Here is a 16133-nt window from a genome sequence, read left to right as displayed (position 1 = left end):
TGAATTTCACAACGAGAATGGATCCACCCAATGTATCAAGAGCGAGTTTCTCAGATTGAGGGTCATCCTATGATGAGACTTCGAATTCATTGCACAAATATCATTCGAGAAGTATCGGTCTGACCATAACATTCATAATTACCATCTTATAGACAGGAGGATAATCGTCAAAAAAAAGACTATGCCGTTGATTGTCCATGACAAAACTGCCTGGCCAGTTCATTTTGAATTTCAGGATCAAATCAAGAGAATAAACTCTAAGTCTCTCGGAGGTCATTGTTTCCTATATCTGTGTTGAAGATTTTTGCTATGCCGCCGAGAGATCGGTCGTGTATGGACACAGGCGACAGCGCGAGTATACACAGGACCGGACGCCATGGTGGGCCGTGCACACGTCTCCGTTCAATCGGGACTAGCTCAAGGGACGGCCCCCCTGTCGACCCTTTCAACAGGCGCGTCGTGTCTGGGAAGCTCCCATCCCTAAAATTTCCCCAGATTTGGCATTAGGAGAAGCAATACGACACTCATCCATCGAGCTGCAGCGTCTGATTCATCGGTGCCGCCCTACGCGTCCTTCCCTCCCCTCCGAAACCCTCGCGTCTTAAAATGTCCAGCGCCCCGGCCGTATAGCGTTCAGAAGCTGCGCTGTGCACGAAAGGAAGCTCCCCAACGGTCAGCCTTGGCAAACAGGGGCAACGAGGCTCCCGCCACAAGATCGCTCCACGAGCTGCGGTGCGAGTTAGCTACGACGCGGCGGACATTGGATACGTCGTGACGGTGCTTGGAAGTTGGCGGATGAGCATCTGACGGAGCTTCAAACATGGCCGACTCACTGCACAACGCCCCTATTGTGCTCGACAACGGGTCAGGGACAATAAGAGCTGGTTTCGCGGGTGAAGATCTACCAAAATGCTACTTCCCGTCGTTCGTCGGTAGACCGAAACATCTCAGAGTGCTGGCCGGTGCTTTAGAAGGCGAAGTCTTCATCGGCCAGAAGGCAGCCACCGAGCTAAGAGGGCTGCTCAAGATCCGTTACCCTCTTGAGCATGGCATCGTGACGGATTGGGATGACATGGAGAAGATCTGGGGATATGTGTACGACGAAGGACTAAAGACTCTCAGTGAAGAAGTGAGATGCAACTCCATCGCCGGTATTCTGCATGGTCCTGGGACTAACGCTAGCTCTAGCATCCCGTCCTCCTCACAGAACCGCCCCTCAACCCTCGCAGCAACCGTGACACCGCGGCACAGATCCTATTCGAGACATTCAACGTCCCTGCTCTATACACATCCATCCAAGCTGTACTATCGCTATACGCCTCCGGCCGTACTACCGGTATCGTTCTTGATGCCGGCGACGGTGTTTCACACGCGGTGCCGGTATATGAAGGCTTCGCCATAACAAACAGTATCCAAAGAATCGATGTGGCTGGAAGGGATATTACAAACTACCTGCAGACGCTATTAAGAAAGAGCGGCTACATCTTCCACACAAGTGCTGAGAAGGAAGTGGTACGGCACATCAAGGAGGCGGTCACATATGTTGCCCACGATCCGAGAAAGGAAGAGAAGGAATGGGCTGCGGCGAAGATGGACCAAGGGAAGATTGCCGAATATGTCTTGCCAGATGGCAGCAAATTAAAGGTAAAGTTCAGCAGCTTCAAGATTCGTACGATCTATCACTCGGCGGGCGACTAACACAGGACTATTACAGGTTGGTGCGGAGCGGTTTAGAGCACCAGAAATACTCTTCGACCCCGAAATCATAGGTCTCGAATACCCCGGTGTCCATCAGATCGTTGTCGATTCCATCAACAGGACGGATCTTGATCTCCGGAAGGCGCTATACTCTAACATCGTGCTCTCGGGAGGCAGTACGCTTACCAAGGGCTTCGGAGATCGGCTCCTGACGGAAGTTCAGAAGCTGGCAGTCAAGGACATGCGCATCAAGATCTTCGCGCCTCCGGAACGAAAGTACTCTACCTGGATAGGAGGCAGTATCCTGGCGGGTCTGAGTACATTCAGAAAGGTGAGCTTTTTCGAGTATATATTTACAGTGAAGACCTTTAATGCTGACTTTCTTGTAAGATGTGGGTGAGTATTGATGACTGGCACGAGAACCCAGACATCATTCACACTAAATTCACATGAGCATGTGTAATGCGTATAGAAGCGAGTGGTTTGGAGAATATGAAGAGTTGGTCTCAAAGTAGGAATTGGAGGCACGGTCACACCCGCGGAGAAGTATGAAGAGCCTCCTCTTCCGGGTGTTACAAATGAGTCAAGGAGCATCACGAAATTAGAGCCCGTGTAAGTGAGCGCGGGGCGAAACACCAGCCGAGTGGAGGATTCACGAAGCGTCCAATGTTCCACAACTTTGTCAAAGTGTTCAGGGATCTGCGTCGTATAGGTAGAATCGATGATACCCAGTATTGACGGTGGCGCGAACTGTATGATTTCCTGGTAGCCTGTGCATGTGCTGGTCTCTGATACGTGTGACAAATTGTTTGGATTGCCCTGACTCCTTTTTGGTCGGTCAACCTGAAGCTGTCGTGGTGATGATCATCTTTAATCCCAACAGCAGCTGCTATACAAGACTTGTCGAAGATCGGTATTTACTAGCAGGTCTAGATTTCTTATTCAGAGGTTTGACCAATTCATTTCAGTACCATGGAGGGAAGTTGCTATAATACCGGCAACTCGACAACTGTCAACTTGGGAGTTGTCCCAGTTGCAAGTTTATTATTACGAAACACCGGCGGGGAAGCAATGCCGAGGGCTGCCTTTGTACGTAATGGGCATGCAGCACTTGCATTGGGAACAGACTAGACTTAGTGCGACAAACATGTATCCGGGAGAGCTTCTGCGACGTTGCCTTGGAGAGACGGGGCAAACCTGCCAGTGCTGAGCCCTTCTATGCAAACTGGAATCTGCCACCAGCTCCAAAAGCTTTCAAGAGGAAATTGATCATATGACGACAAGTGCTAGGAGTCATCTTCTAGAAGGGCGATATCGGTGGCCGGGCCTTGGCTGAGGCTGAACAGGGCTTCTGTCAGCTGTGCCGACATCAACCACCAACTTCGCCGTCAGGCGGTTTTCCAGCTCGCACACAAAGGGGAGCCGAGCAGAAAAATTCTCCTGATGATCGATCCGCTTGCTTTGGCTTCTTTCAGAGCTCTCTGGACTAGGCTAGCTCCGGGGTAAGGTCTCCACCGCCTGGCTTCAAGAAAAATAGCACCAAAGTCTCGACCGCGTCATGCGGGCAAAGCGCCTAGCTCCCTTTCGACATAGATTGTCCTCATGACAACATCTCGTGGACGGGTTTCGAGCTCGAAGAATTCGAAGAACAAAGCGGAAAATCAGCTTCCCGAGTTTACCATTGGCTTGGACAGAGTTGAACAATGCCAGCTGAGCAGCTCGAAGCGCTTCACTGCCGCTTTCTTCTCCTGAACCAGAATGCCAGCTTGTCTTCAAGCTAAGTTTGGATGTGCTCGGGAAGGCCAAGATGGCGTCGTGCGGAGAAGAGCTAAGGGAGCTGTTTACATGCAGCCACCAACGCTATACACCGCCAAAGCCTGCGGCCGTCTCCCCTCGAGAGAAGTAGCTAGAGATCGATCGGCGTATGCATACCGTCGAGGTGCATACCGGTACAACCTCTGGCAGCTCGTCTATTCTAAGCTGACGTTACTCTACGGCTCCTCAGTTTCGGTGAAGTTACTTTGTGAAGTGTCTCGGCAGACAGCATGTTGAAATATTCGTTGGCAAGTCCAACGCCAGATGTATGGAGACCACCAAGATTTGTGGTGAGATTTGGGGCTGAGTTGCGCGGAGATACCGAGATCAAGCTGATGTCTCAGTGTGATTTCGTCGAGACGGAGGAACGGAGATTGTCATGCTAGGCCAAAGACAATTCATTTGTTCATGGTTGGCATCGTGGTCCAATTTGTTGGTGTCCAACCGGCGGTGGGCACGCATTGTGCCTGCAACAAGGGAGGCTGCTGATGGTGTCTATTGGAGCACAATTTCCATCATCGATGGCGCCAACTTCGGTGAAGCTGCCCAGGAGTCAGGACCAAGGGGGTCTGCCATATCGAATCAGCATCGTGCGAGGCAAGGCGTGATGGGAGCAGGACAGGCGATGCAATTCCATGATGGCGACATGAGGGACGCTGCGACGCAACCACTTAGACGGGCCATTCTGGGCACACCAAGCACAAGCACAAGCACCAACCAGCAGCCAGTGTCTTGCGTACCTGCATGATGTGCTCATGCCCCGGCAAGTACTCACTGCACTGGAATTGTATGGCCGAGTGACCTGGATGGCGCGAGACGTGGTTAGTAACAGCCGCAGGCGGGAGGCAATCTATGGGGTAATGGTTAGGTACTGGAAACCAGGTTGGGGCGGGCGCGTGATGCTGTCTGGCACCGTGTTACGAAATGGTATGCTAATGCCCGTCACGAGGTGACTACCGCTCTGCCTCTGAACCCAAAGCCCTTGCCGTTAACTGCTAAGCGCCAGCGCTGCCATGGAGCAACCTTCCAGCAAATTTTGCTGCCAAGCGCTGGAGCACCGCCCAAAAAGTGCACAGAATGCCAGTGTTGTCATTGACTCCAGTGGTGTAATTTTTTTTTCCTGTCCTGCCTTTCCACAGCACGAGCGCACTAACAGAACCTTCTCTCTCCTTCTCCACACCTTGCCGTCTCGCCGCTTCCAAACATCGTCAGCAGGTCGCGACTCCCTTGTAAGTTGAGAACTGCACCAAAAAAGATTTGTAACTTCCCTTTGAGTCACTGCGTAGGTGGACAGTACGTAGCTACGTACCGGTCATGCGTTCCTTCCTTTCTTCCCCCAGATTGCCAAACAAAGTGGATGCCACCAAGCTGGCGGCAAACCTAGGGAAGGGGCAGCCCTACCTTTTCTTGCCTTGCCTTGCTGCTCCTCTCCCGTCCTCCCGGAGACGGGTATAATAAGCTCTCCCTCTCGCTCACGATACCCACCATCTCGACAAGTGTCACACTAAGCAAACCAATCGAGAACAAAGAAGAGAGCAAGTCTTGAAAGAGCGTCTTATACACGATATATATCTTGTTGCCAGTCGTAGCAAGATCTCCAGACTACACTCCAGACCACACTCCACCTGATATCGACATCGATATCGAACACAGCACCATCACAGAGAAACTGCAAAGTATTACATATCTCGCAATGGCTTCCTACACCGTCACCGAGCCACACCCGACCGTCCCCAAGAACAGCTACATGCACTCTGGACGGGGCGGTGCCGGCAACATGTTCCGTGCTCCTACCAACACGACTCCCTCGACGGGTGTTCCCACTCATCCCGTCTCGGCTCCCCAGCCCACCGGCCGGTTCTACAGTGGCAGAGGAGGAGCAGGCAACGCTCATGCTGCTTCTGAGCGGCCCACTCTGTCTTTCGATGAGGAGTACGCTCGTGCTGATGCCCGGGAGAAGGCCTCGACCATGGGCCATGTTGGACGTGGCGGAGCGGGCAACGTCTTTGCCAGCGTCTCCACCAACGCTCACAAGGAGCGCAAGCATAGCAATGCTAGCTCAGCCAGCACTTCTAGCCGACGAGACAGCAGCTCAACGGACAACAGCAGCATCCGGTCTGGCTTCTTCGGACGCCTGAGCAGCCACCTAAGCATCGGCGGCCACCACTAAGAGACTCCAGTCTCGTGTTGGCTTCTCTCATATATTAGCGTCATTCGGCATCATTCTCTGACCGTCTCCTCTATCACATTCATATTTAGCGACATGGCGTTTTCTGGAGTTTTATGAGTTTATCATGACGAAACGGCAAATTCCATGGCTGGGCACGAATCAGTAGCCCTAGTGAGATTCAGCGGAGGAAAAGTTATTGGTAGGAGGAAAAGCAAAAAGGACGAGGTTACTTGGGGCCTCAGAGCAAAACGGAAAGCTCAATTTTTCAGGGATAAGAAAAGTCTTATCCACCCCTGGCTGGCAGACTCCAGGTGGCACATGAAGCATATTGCGCGGCGTTTGTTCTGGTGAACTTTGGTTGAGACCGTATCATATACCCCCCAAAGCGAATGCTTTGATGGTTCTCCCATGGAGACAGCGATATATTGAATTTTGAAATGAGATAGCATGGATTTAATAGTAGGCAAATTCAAGCATTAAACCTACGAGCCTAATTATACTGCACTGAAAGATGTGAGCATTTGACAAACACGCTTTATATCATTACTGGCTGCATCGATGATGGCTCAACGACCTCTTGAAAGGCCAGATTGGCTGCAATCCGAAGGGCGCTCTTGTGCACTAAAATTGCAGTGTAGGATGGCTGGAACTTCCCTGGAGTAGGTCTCAAAAAGTCGGCAGCATATTAACTGCGGTGATGCCCCTCTACCGCCATGTAAACTTCCTCTGATAAGCAAGTCATCACATCTTTGGAAAGAAACGCGCCCCAATGTCATTTATTACAAAGATAGAGTTGGTCTGAGGGTATCTGCGACGAACTTTTGCTGGCTATGTCATCATCAGTTGGAAGCAAGGAAGGCTTCAATATCCTATACCCTTTTACAATTCGAAAAATTCCCAAACCCCGCTGCAGGGGAAATATGACGAGACCCCCTTTTCTCTCTCCCATCATGGATGATGATCTAGTGTGGTAGATGAATCCCCTGAGATCGACCACCAAATGCCGTCCAACGCATTGCCCTCTCTCTCACACTCGCTCAAGTCCCCCCTAGGAATAAAAATGCACAACAATGCAGCAGAAAGACGCAGAATAGATTATCTCTTTGGTCATGTCGTCATGAAAAAGTACCGGGCAAGAGATGCCCCTTAGGTCTGTCTCCCTGTCATCATCTCTCGTGCTTCTTTTTTCTTTTCTCTTCGCTTGGCCCCCATTTCTGTTCCAAGCAAATGAATGGCTATGACCAACGACACGCAGACACGCGGAAACAAAATCAAAACCCTGAAATGGAAATCTGAGTATATGCAGCGAGCACGCCTCAAATCAATGTCCAACGAAGTCTATAAACGGGGTTCCGTCGAGCATCGTCGACATTATGATATAAGCAGGAGGGTAATAGTGGGCAGGGGAGGGTCGGGGCCATCCAGTGGCCGCGTTCATAGTCATTGTCATCTGTTGAGATGATGCTGCGGGTGCAGCCATCGCCGGAGGGGCTGAGGCGCCTTTCCCTAAAAGGTCTCTGATTCCTGTGAGGCAACAGTCCCGAAGGTATCTGACGGGGGGAGGCAGCGTTAGCCATCTAGTCATCATAATCATCCTGGAGCTTGTACGCCCCGAGAACTCCGGAGTACGGCATGGGCATACCTCTCTTTCTACGTCTCGCGTCCGCTTCAGCCTCGTCGCCTTGGCCGCCAACGCTCCTGTCACTCTTCGGCGTCATCGCCCGCGGGCCACTGGGCCGACGGGTCGGCACGCCAAGATGAGCGCCACTCAAGTTGCGGTTCTCCAGTTTGGGGCTGCCGGTGTAGCTAGCACTCGGAGCGCCATGAGTAGCTGTCCCGTAGCCGGACTCTACACTATGGTACGGGAGGGGACTAGCTTTCTGCAACTTGGAGATCCTGTTGCTCTTAGGAGGAGTCTGACGATGGCCCTCAAGTGGCTCCTTGGGAGGTCTTGGCGGGCCTTGGGAAGAGGCTCCTGGCGCAGGAGATGAATAGTAGTACTGCTCATCGGCAGCAGCAATGCCGCCAGTGCCGGCGGAGCCATTGCTGTAACGATGGGTATTCTGTCCAGGAAAGCGGTGCAGACTTGTGGCAGAACCAGCCCAGTCGGCTGATTTGGGTGACATTGGACTATCAAAGTCTTGGGCCTGGTTCTCCAGGGTATTCCTGAAGCGCTCGGTCTGGCCTGGTCGTGGCTGAGGGTGCATGAGGTTGACCGAGTTGCGATGGGCCTTATACTTCGGGTCTTCTGGTGTCATATATGTTGTAGGTGGAGGAGGCTGCTCATGGATAGGACTGGCATGACCATCCTCATCATATTGCAGATCGGGTTGAGAGAACCCGGTATGGAGCTTATCTTCGCCATAAGGGTCCGTACGATCGTAGTCATCGTAGTTTGCGAGGTCAGAGCCTGACCGCGAGGGTGGATTGTGGAAATCACCCCCGTCGTTGTTCTTGCTGCCACGGAACACCCGGCCAACGCTGGAGGTGGTTGTCTCGGACCACCGAGAGATCTTAGGGAACCAGCTAGAGGAGCTAGTTGACTTGTGTTTCTTACCCTTCTCTGTGCGAGGGGTGTTCTCATTGCTGAGGGATGCTTGCACACCAGCAGCGGGTTGAGGTGGTGTGCCGAGAGGTACAGAGCTTCCTCGCTGGACATTATGGCCAGGATCGAGAAGCATCTCTGGGTTGCTGAGATGTGTATCATTGTGATCCTCTTCATAGTAGTCGTCATCCTCGTTCGCCTCCGGTACGGTGCTGATCCGGTGATCCGAAAATTTGCGCTCATATCCAAGCTTGGTTGAGGGGCCACGAGACTGAGGGATAGACAGATGACCAGACTGGCTTGCATGGCTGGCTGTCGATGTCCCTGCGTTTCCCTCTGGCTCGTAGCCTCGGTCCTGTTCGTACTGAATGGCAGGCTGGATATTCTCGAAGGACTGACCGGCCTGATTGCTTCCACTACCTCCAGGAGCAGTCTGTGCCTTCAGAGTGTCGACTTCCGTAAGCAGTTGCATGAGCATTTCCTCAATACGACCCAAGTCCTTGTCTCCTTTGGCACTGAGACCCTTCAGGGCCCGGCGGAAGAGATTCTGCTTCTTAGCACGCAGATCATCAGTGCCAGCTTGTGAGGCACCACCAGCAAGTGACCTTGCACCGCTGCCAGGGAATGGGCGTGGTCCGCCAATTGCTCGCTGGACTGTCTTCTCAGTGTTCTCCTTCACCTCCGTAATAATGACATCTTCGGTATCGGCCAGCATTCTCTTAATATCTTCGAACGAGTTGCGCATCTCTGCAGCAGATCGAACGAGAGTAACAAGGATCTCAGTGTCACGAGCACTTCGTTGAGCGTCGCGCACCATTAGCTGTAATGTGTTAGCCAAACCATCCATACAGCATTAATCAGCAAAACTTACATGTTGCATTAACGCAATGATATCCTTCGACTCAATGCGGTCGATGCCCGCTCCTGTGGCTGCATCATACATGGGTGATCCCATACCCTGTGAAAGGCCACTCATGTGTCTAGCATGCTTAGGTGTGTAGAAAGGATCTTCTACCCCGCCGAGATTAGGTTCTTGGCTGAACTCAACGCCCTTGCCCTTGCCTTGAATCTCTGGTGTTTTGTTCGGACCCTGAGATATATAACCTTCATCGATCTTGGGGCCCAAGGGGCTCCGTGTGCCATAGTCTGCGACATAGGGATTGCTACCGAATTCAGCTGCTCCACCCATAGGAATATCGTTCAATCCAGGAAGGTTGACAATCGGACTGGCGCCTTCGTAGGGATTGGTGATAAGGGTATCTCTCTTGCGGTCATCTGAAGTCCGATGCCAGTCTTCATCATGCTCCTGACTCGGTTGACGGCTGTGATGTGCGGATGCTAGAGCAGCCGCCGTGGCAACTGCTGCAGCTCCAGCAGCTTCCATGGGTCCAATGCCGTGACCATTTCCCTTCTGCTGGACCTCAAGCTGCTCAGGCTCATAATCAGCAAAGCGCTCTTGGGTTGGCGTCTGTTCTTCGTGCCAATGATCCTTGTCATTATAAGAAGTGTCCAAACGCTGGCCCACAACGGAGGGGTTGGTCTCCAAATCATCATCATAACCAAACCCTATCTCGGGCATGGGATCATTCACATCCGGCAGACCACTATGCCCAACCTTTGGATGTTCGTACTCATCGACCAGGCGGTCAACACTGTGCGTTGGCGTATTTGCGGGAAGGTGACCGTCTTTAGTGCGGTCTTTGAAGGATTTGTTTCGTTGAACTCCTTCGCCAATCCATTCCTGTTCCTCCACAGATCTTTGCTTGCCTCTGTCCTTTGCTGCCTTGAGAGCAGCAGCAGCAGCCAATGCAGCAGCGCCGGTGATAGCGGCTTCTGAGGACGTTGGCGACTCCTGGTATCTCCTTGTTGACCTAGGAACTTTGTGTCCAGCCTCATCGAGATCATATTCCTCGAATTCTCGAGATCTCTGGTGCTCTGCAGACATAGGAGAGATGTCGCGTTCCTCGGCGTAATGTCTCTGGCTATCGTACGAGCGCTGAGAAGGCGTATGGTTTCCATGGGAGCGCTCTTCATCAAGAGTCGCCATCGACCCACGATGACCATATTGATGGCCACCATAACCAGACTCTCCAGTTAAGACAGACTCATCAAGCATTGAACCATCTACAAGTGATGCAACATGTGACTCGACTCCAATTGGGGGGATGACGAGGTTCGGGTTGGTTCCAACAGTGCGAACAGCCTGCTCAGAAGCGGTTTGGTCCAATTCGCTGCCTTCAGTAAAGGCAGAATTCCTATAGTCTACACCGGAGCTTCGCAAGCTGCGATCGTCCTGGTCGAATTCGCGGCTGCGCATATTGCTCGGAACTGAGCTCGGTGATTGCCGGCCTAAGTCATGGTGAGGTGACTTTTCAGGCGACGAGAACGACCCCGTCTGTGTAAGCCTGGAGTCGCGGTTGGGAGGCTCACTGCCGCCTTCTGTGTATCCAGAAACGCTTGGAATAGGGCTGAGTCCGCGACGTTCTGGTTGATACGGAGTGTACTTCAGTGGTGGTGGGACATCTTGGGTGTTATAGTAATCTCCATATTGCGCTGCCACTGGCTCATCATATTCGTCTTCATCATACTCCTCTGGAGGATGGAATCCCGACGGCTCTCCGTACTCGTGTACTTCGTAATTCTCCTCGGCGTAATCGCCCGTTCTTCTTCGAGGAAGAGCCTTGAGATCGCCATGTGAAATGTTTGCATGTTGTGTCCCCAAGCCAGTTTGAAGAGTTATTGGAGTTCTTGTTGGAGTCGGACTGTTCGAGTCCACAGATAGCGTGCCCCTGGAAACCTCTTGAACTGGGGTAAGCTCTTCGCTTGCAGAGTGAGGGCGATCAGTCTCTGCAGAAAGAATGGACGTCCTCGTAACTTCCGAGGGGTTGATCTCACTCATGAGCGGCATTGGAGGAGCAGGCTCATGATATTCTGAGTCTTCGAACTCCTCTGAGTAGCCACGCCCCTTCAACTCAGCTCTGCGGCGACGACGTTGCTCTCTCGCGCCCGCGGGTGATTTCTCATTCAAGGCAGTAGCAGCCAGACCACCAAGCGCTGCGCCGGCGGCAGCAGCCTTGAGCTTGTCATGGCTTCGCGCTGGTGTTTGGTCGACCTCATGGAGAGATTCCTCATAAGATTCATGACCGAGGCTGGGTGCTGGACTCTCAAATAGTTCATGTCGAGCCTCTCTGTCCCTTTTATCCTTGGATTTGAGGCTATATCTTGATTTTTCAATCGATCGATCATCTTCAGGTTGGCGGCGATCGCTAGCATAGTCCTCTCGCGAGACTGATGTTCCACTAGAAGTCACCGAGCCTCGGCGATCTTTGTGTTTGCTTTGCTCCCGCTTCAGCGCATTTAGCTCCGGGAGGATTAGTCGTCGAATAGCATCCTCGACGGTCTCGAGCAATTTCGGGTTGTTGATTGATGATTTGGAGGCTCCTGAGCGGATGGAATGCTGGTCATAGGACCGATGACTTGGCGACACAGCCGATGATAGCACGCTTGAGTCAGCTGCTGAGACAACAGATTCCTGATTTCCTTTGCTTGACCGTCTGCGCGGCGATTTAGTTCCCTCCGTATATTGCTCGCTGATGCTGCTCGTGCGGCTCTTTGATTTATGTTTCCTGTCCGACTTGTCTTTATCCCTTGATTTGTTGACAACTACTCTATCCTTCTCCCGTGAGCGGCTCTTGTCGCGCATCTTGTCAGCCACAGCGGCAGTGGCTAGACCCGCGGCAGCTCCCGCAAGAAGATCCCCACCACGCGACGGGCTCTTACTGCGCCGTCCTTCTCCTAATTTAGTAGAAGGACCTGATCCGTCTAGAAAGCTGTCTGTAGGGATGGCTGAGATGTCAGACATGTTGCCTGGCTGATACGATGCCTTGCTGCTGTCAGCGGCAGGAATCAGAGGGCTAGCGGGTCGCCGACGACGGTGACCACGGCGGTCGATTTCTACTTCGATTGGATTACGGGACACATTGGACTCTTCTGTTGCAGATGCGTACGAGCTCATGCTCTTTGCGTCTGCGTCGCCTTCACCACTCAGTGCGGATAGCGACTCGGACTCAGCTTTGAGGGCCGTCGGGGTCAACGGCGTTTGTCGCCGTGTCAGCGATGCTTTGCGCCCACTCGACGACTTGGTCTCTGTGATCTGGATGCGGTCGTCCTTGCGATGTTTAGACGGCGTCAGACGAACCCGCACGCTAGGCTTCCGTTCACCGCTAGAGCCGCCTGCGGCGCTGGGCTTGCCACCTTCGAAGTATTCGATCAGCAGCGAGGTCTGGGAGCGATTGGATTTGTGGCCACGGGTCTTGATTGTGACGGGCGTGCCGTCCTCGGGGAGCGAGTACGAAGACTTCTCGTCGGCGGGCTTGGACACATCGGTAGCGAGCTCAGTCGCCAGTTCCGTGGGCGTTGTGTTCGTGGACTCGGTCTCGGTGGGGGCTGGGAGTGGTGGTGCAGGTGCCTTCTTCGAATCAACACCCATGGTGTTGGAACGATGAGGTAATGTGTCACTCGATAGCCGTGTCGAGAACCCTCCTGATTACCCGATCCAGTTTCCTCGTTGCTAATACTGGACCATCGACCCGGATCGACAGACGGAAGAATCGAGGAAAGAGAAGGGAAGAAAGGCGGAGGAGAGGGGAAAGGGGGGATGTCGTGGACAAGGATCGAGTGTTTTGTTTTGATCAAGACATCTGGTGCGGGAAAATCTGGAGACGGTGGAGAGTGAGCCAAAGCCTCGTCAACGGGCAAGTCAGGAGGATGCAGCTGAGCTGCAGGAGACGATTTTCCCGCCTGTACATACAATCCAATACGACACAATTGAGCGTCAGCCAAAACAGAACGGTAAAGAAAAAAACCGGCTGTAGAGCAGCGGCGGCGACGTTGCTTGGTCGTAGGCCGCAGGCGGGCAGCTCCAATGAGCGACTCTTAGTATGCGTCGATGCGCGCAAGCTGCAGCAGCGAACTGCCCCGGGACGCACAGGAGGGACAGAAGCGACTAAGATGCCGGCGATGGCGAGGGGGAAAGCGACGGCGGTGATGTCGTCTCGGATGTGGGAATATGTACGGCTTAGGCGGGCTTGGGATGCAGACTGAGGAGGAGAGTCTTTGGGCAGAGAATCGACGGACGGACGATAATAGGCTTATTGGGGCTTTGTTATGGTCGGGGGAGGGATGAGAGGCGGCTGGGGTTGCTTGATGAGCTGGCGCTGCTAGTCTGGCTGGCCAATTAAGCTGCAAAAGTGCCCTGTCGTGGGCAAGTGGGCTGCAGGCACTGCTGCACTGCTGCAAGAAGAGGCAACAAGAAAAAAGTCCAGAGCGTGGCAGGGCAATTCTTAGTGCATGCACTGTTCAGTACTGTACAATAGATTTCCATTCACTCAGTCATTCGTCATCTATTCACTTTGAGTCTTTGGGGGGCGAAACCACCAGATGAGAAATGCATCACTCTGCAAACGAGGCTGTGACGGAGAACATCAGTTGCCTCGACTTTGTTGACATTCAATTGCCTGGCCTAAATTGGCTGAGCTACCCTACCTCGGTACCTACCTACCTTAGGTAGAGCTGAGCTTGCTTATCCGGCCACTAACTTTTTTTTGTTGACAGTCGTGGAACAGCCCACTCCGCTCTACATGTATAACGTTAACTTATCGGTCGGTCAGAGTGAGTCGATTTCGTTTTACGGATCCTCGGGAGGGCCAACTCGAACGGGGCACCCAGCGGCCTTAGCGTGTGCTTTGACGGGGTGACGAGTGACGATCATAAAAAGCGATGAGACCCCCAACCTCGACCGGGGCTACCCAGGGCCGCCGCCGAGACAAGCTCACGAAGACCCTATCGAATCTATCATCTCCCTAACGTTCAGACATACGTAGACGGGAGGGTAAGACCGCGCATCCACTATCTGGCACCGGCCGAGCCAAGGGCATCATTGAGAAGTGCTCAGCTGTTCTCGCCTCAGTCGGCGCAGCTCCCACGAGACGGATTTCGGTCAAGACACGAGCTGCCACTGGTGGTTCCCCGCCGACACTAAGGCACCTGCGGATGGACCACATTGCGACGTTGGATTGTCTGAACCAGTAATTGCTTTCCAACCCTTCAGAGCCTCCTCTATCCTTTATGAAACTCATCAGTGAACACAGTAAAGGCCTGATAGAGTCTCGCTGGTTTCGCTCATTTATTCTTCCTTGAAGGAGTTTAAATAACAATATCAAAATAAAATTTAAGGAGAATTAAGGCATTGGGTATCAGACTGGCAAAGTGAGCACTCACATAATTGCTTGATTCAATATTCGCGCCGTTTGACTCTCAGTCTACGACAGAGGTCTACTCATTTGTGGAAAAGATCATGCTCGGTGTATCTAGGCACCTTGCCTTTCTGGCCTTCCCATCTAGATAGATAAACGAACGGTGCATGCAGAGAATCACATCACAGCGAGCTCAACTCTCACTGTCCGGGTCCAGCAATGCTTGGATCCCACTTCATATTCGCCATGACAAACTCCTTTAAGCCCATATAGACTTCACCTAATCCTTCCAGGCTGACCCTTCTCTCCTCGCCAACGACCACGAACCCGAAGCGCTCATACACGGGCTTTCCCTGAACCCCCGCCTCTAGGTACGCAGGCACGCCGGACTCCCGCGAGCGCTCCATTCCCCATCGGATCAACAAGCCCGCCGCGCCCTTCCTCCTTTGACTCGGCCTCGTGACGAGGTGCATCAAGATCCAGCAGGGCTTCCTGCTCGGAATCCACTGCTCGCGGAACGAGTCCCGCTCCGTGAGGATGTGGTTGTGGAGGCGCACGTTGAAGTTCGGCGGCGGGTAGCTCTCGCCCTCGCCGACCTCGCCGTCCTCGCCCTCCGCCGTGTTCAGGGGCGCCATCTCCCAGTGCGCCTCACGCTCGTACTTGTAGCCGCCCTCGTAGTAGTGCCAGCGAGCCACGGCGACGACGGCGCCGCCGCCGCCGCCGCCACCTTCGGGGCTGTCGTCGACCACTTTCAGGAACCTGACCGTCGGGTCCTCGAGGAAACGGCGCCTCTGCAGCGCAAAGCAGCGCCGCGCCCGCTGCTCGGCCTCGGGCCGCGTGCTGACCGGCCATGCGACCGGGTTGGGCGGTGCGACAAGGTCATCGCCCGGAGCGTACTTTGACGCATCGGAGACGAAGCTATCGAAGTCCGACAGCTCGACTGGTGCGACGCGGAGAGCCATTTGTTCAAGGTAGGTAGGTAGGTAGGTAGTTACGTTTTAATACTACCTATGATATAATAAGGTTTCAAGAGAACATTCTGATCTTCTAGAAGACAATCAGAAGAAAGGAAAACCGCGAGAGAACGCTGCCGAAGGAAGATAGATTCGGGGCATAGTGGAACTTTTGAGTCATGGTTGTGATCTTCCAAAAGCGGCTCTATGAAAGGCGTGGAGATGCTAAATGCTAGACTGGAACTAAACGCTTCTATGCCTCAGATACTACTTGATTTATAATGCATGCAGAAGAGCAGACAGACCGACTAGTTTACAGATGTTTCAGATGCGCTTACAGAAGGATTCGAAGCAAACAAAAGCTGTCACCCGCCTCAACTAGTCAGCTATACATGAAGTTATTCGCATTTCAGCAATCATAACCACCAAGCAACTTCAACTGATTATCAAGTCAACGAAATCCTTGGATTATTTTCCATTCCGAATTCATTAGTAGATAATCATTTCAAGCCTCGAAATACCCATTAGAATACCCTACTATTCTGAAAGGCTGCAACGGTATTGAGAGATTGCAACTATACAGAGAGCAGGCGCAGATCGTCGTTGTGGTCTAATACCCCGGAGGAGCACATATGAGGCACAGTCCACGCCCTCCCGTATACATGATCCACTTCCGTTATCTTGATCGGGCATTGAAT

General features: G+C 52.8%; 4 protein-coding genes across 4 annotated transcripts; 2 read left to right on the top strand and 2 right to left on the bottom strand.

Annotated features, from left to right (window-relative positions):
* Positions 1–820: 820 nt before the first annotated feature.
* UCRPA7_1884 (putative actin-like protein) lies at positions 821–2151 on the top strand (the record flags this gene model as incomplete). Its single annotated transcript, XM_007914463.1, has 4 exons — positions 821–1129; positions 1189–1644; positions 1715–2029; positions 2089–2151. The coding sequence occupies 4 exons, from the start codon at positions 821–823 to the stop codon at positions 2149–2151; spliced, it is 1143 nt and encodes a 380-aa protein (XP_007912654.1).
* A 3055-nt stretch (positions 2152–5206) lies between these two features.
* On the top strand, positions 5207–5683 carry UCRPA7_1883 (hypothetical protein; the record flags this gene model as incomplete). Its single annotated transcript, XM_007914462.1, has 1 exon — positions 5207–5683. The coding sequence occupies one exon, from the start codon at positions 5207–5209 to the stop codon at positions 5681–5683; it is 477 nt and encodes a 158-aa protein (XP_007912653.1).
* A 1577-nt stretch (positions 5684–7260) lies between these two features.
* On the bottom strand, positions 7261–12717 carry UCRPA7_1882 (hypothetical protein; the record flags this gene model as incomplete). Its single annotated transcript, XM_007914461.1, has 2 exons — positions 7261–9048; positions 9100–12717. The coding sequence occupies 2 exons, from the start codon at positions 12715–12717 to the stop codon at positions 7261–7263; spliced, it is 5406 nt and encodes a 1801-aa protein (XP_007912652.1).
* Positions 12718–14682: 1965 nt separating this feature from the next.
* On the bottom strand, positions 14683–15444 carry UCRPA7_1881 (putative gnat family acetyltransferase protein; the record flags this gene model as incomplete). Its single annotated transcript, XM_007914460.1, has 1 exon — positions 14683–15444. One exon carries the CDS (start codon positions 15442–15444, stop codon positions 14683–14685), a length of 762 nt encoding a protein of 253 aa, XP_007912651.1.
* Between the last annotated feature and the right edge of the window lie 689 nt (positions 15445–16133).

Source organism: Phaeoacremonium minimum, assembly GCF_000392275.1.
Source record: "Phaeoacremonium minimum UCRPA7 unplaced genomic scaffold PA7_03_scaffold_139, whole genome shotgun sequence".
In the NCBI taxonomy this organism is placed as follows: Eukaryota; Fungi; Ascomycota; class Sordariomycetes; order Togniniales; family Togniniaceae; genus Phaeoacremonium; species Phaeoacremonium minimum.
The sequence above is the reverse complement of the archived record's forward strand: the minus strand, read 5'-3'. Positions and strand labels throughout refer to the sequence as shown.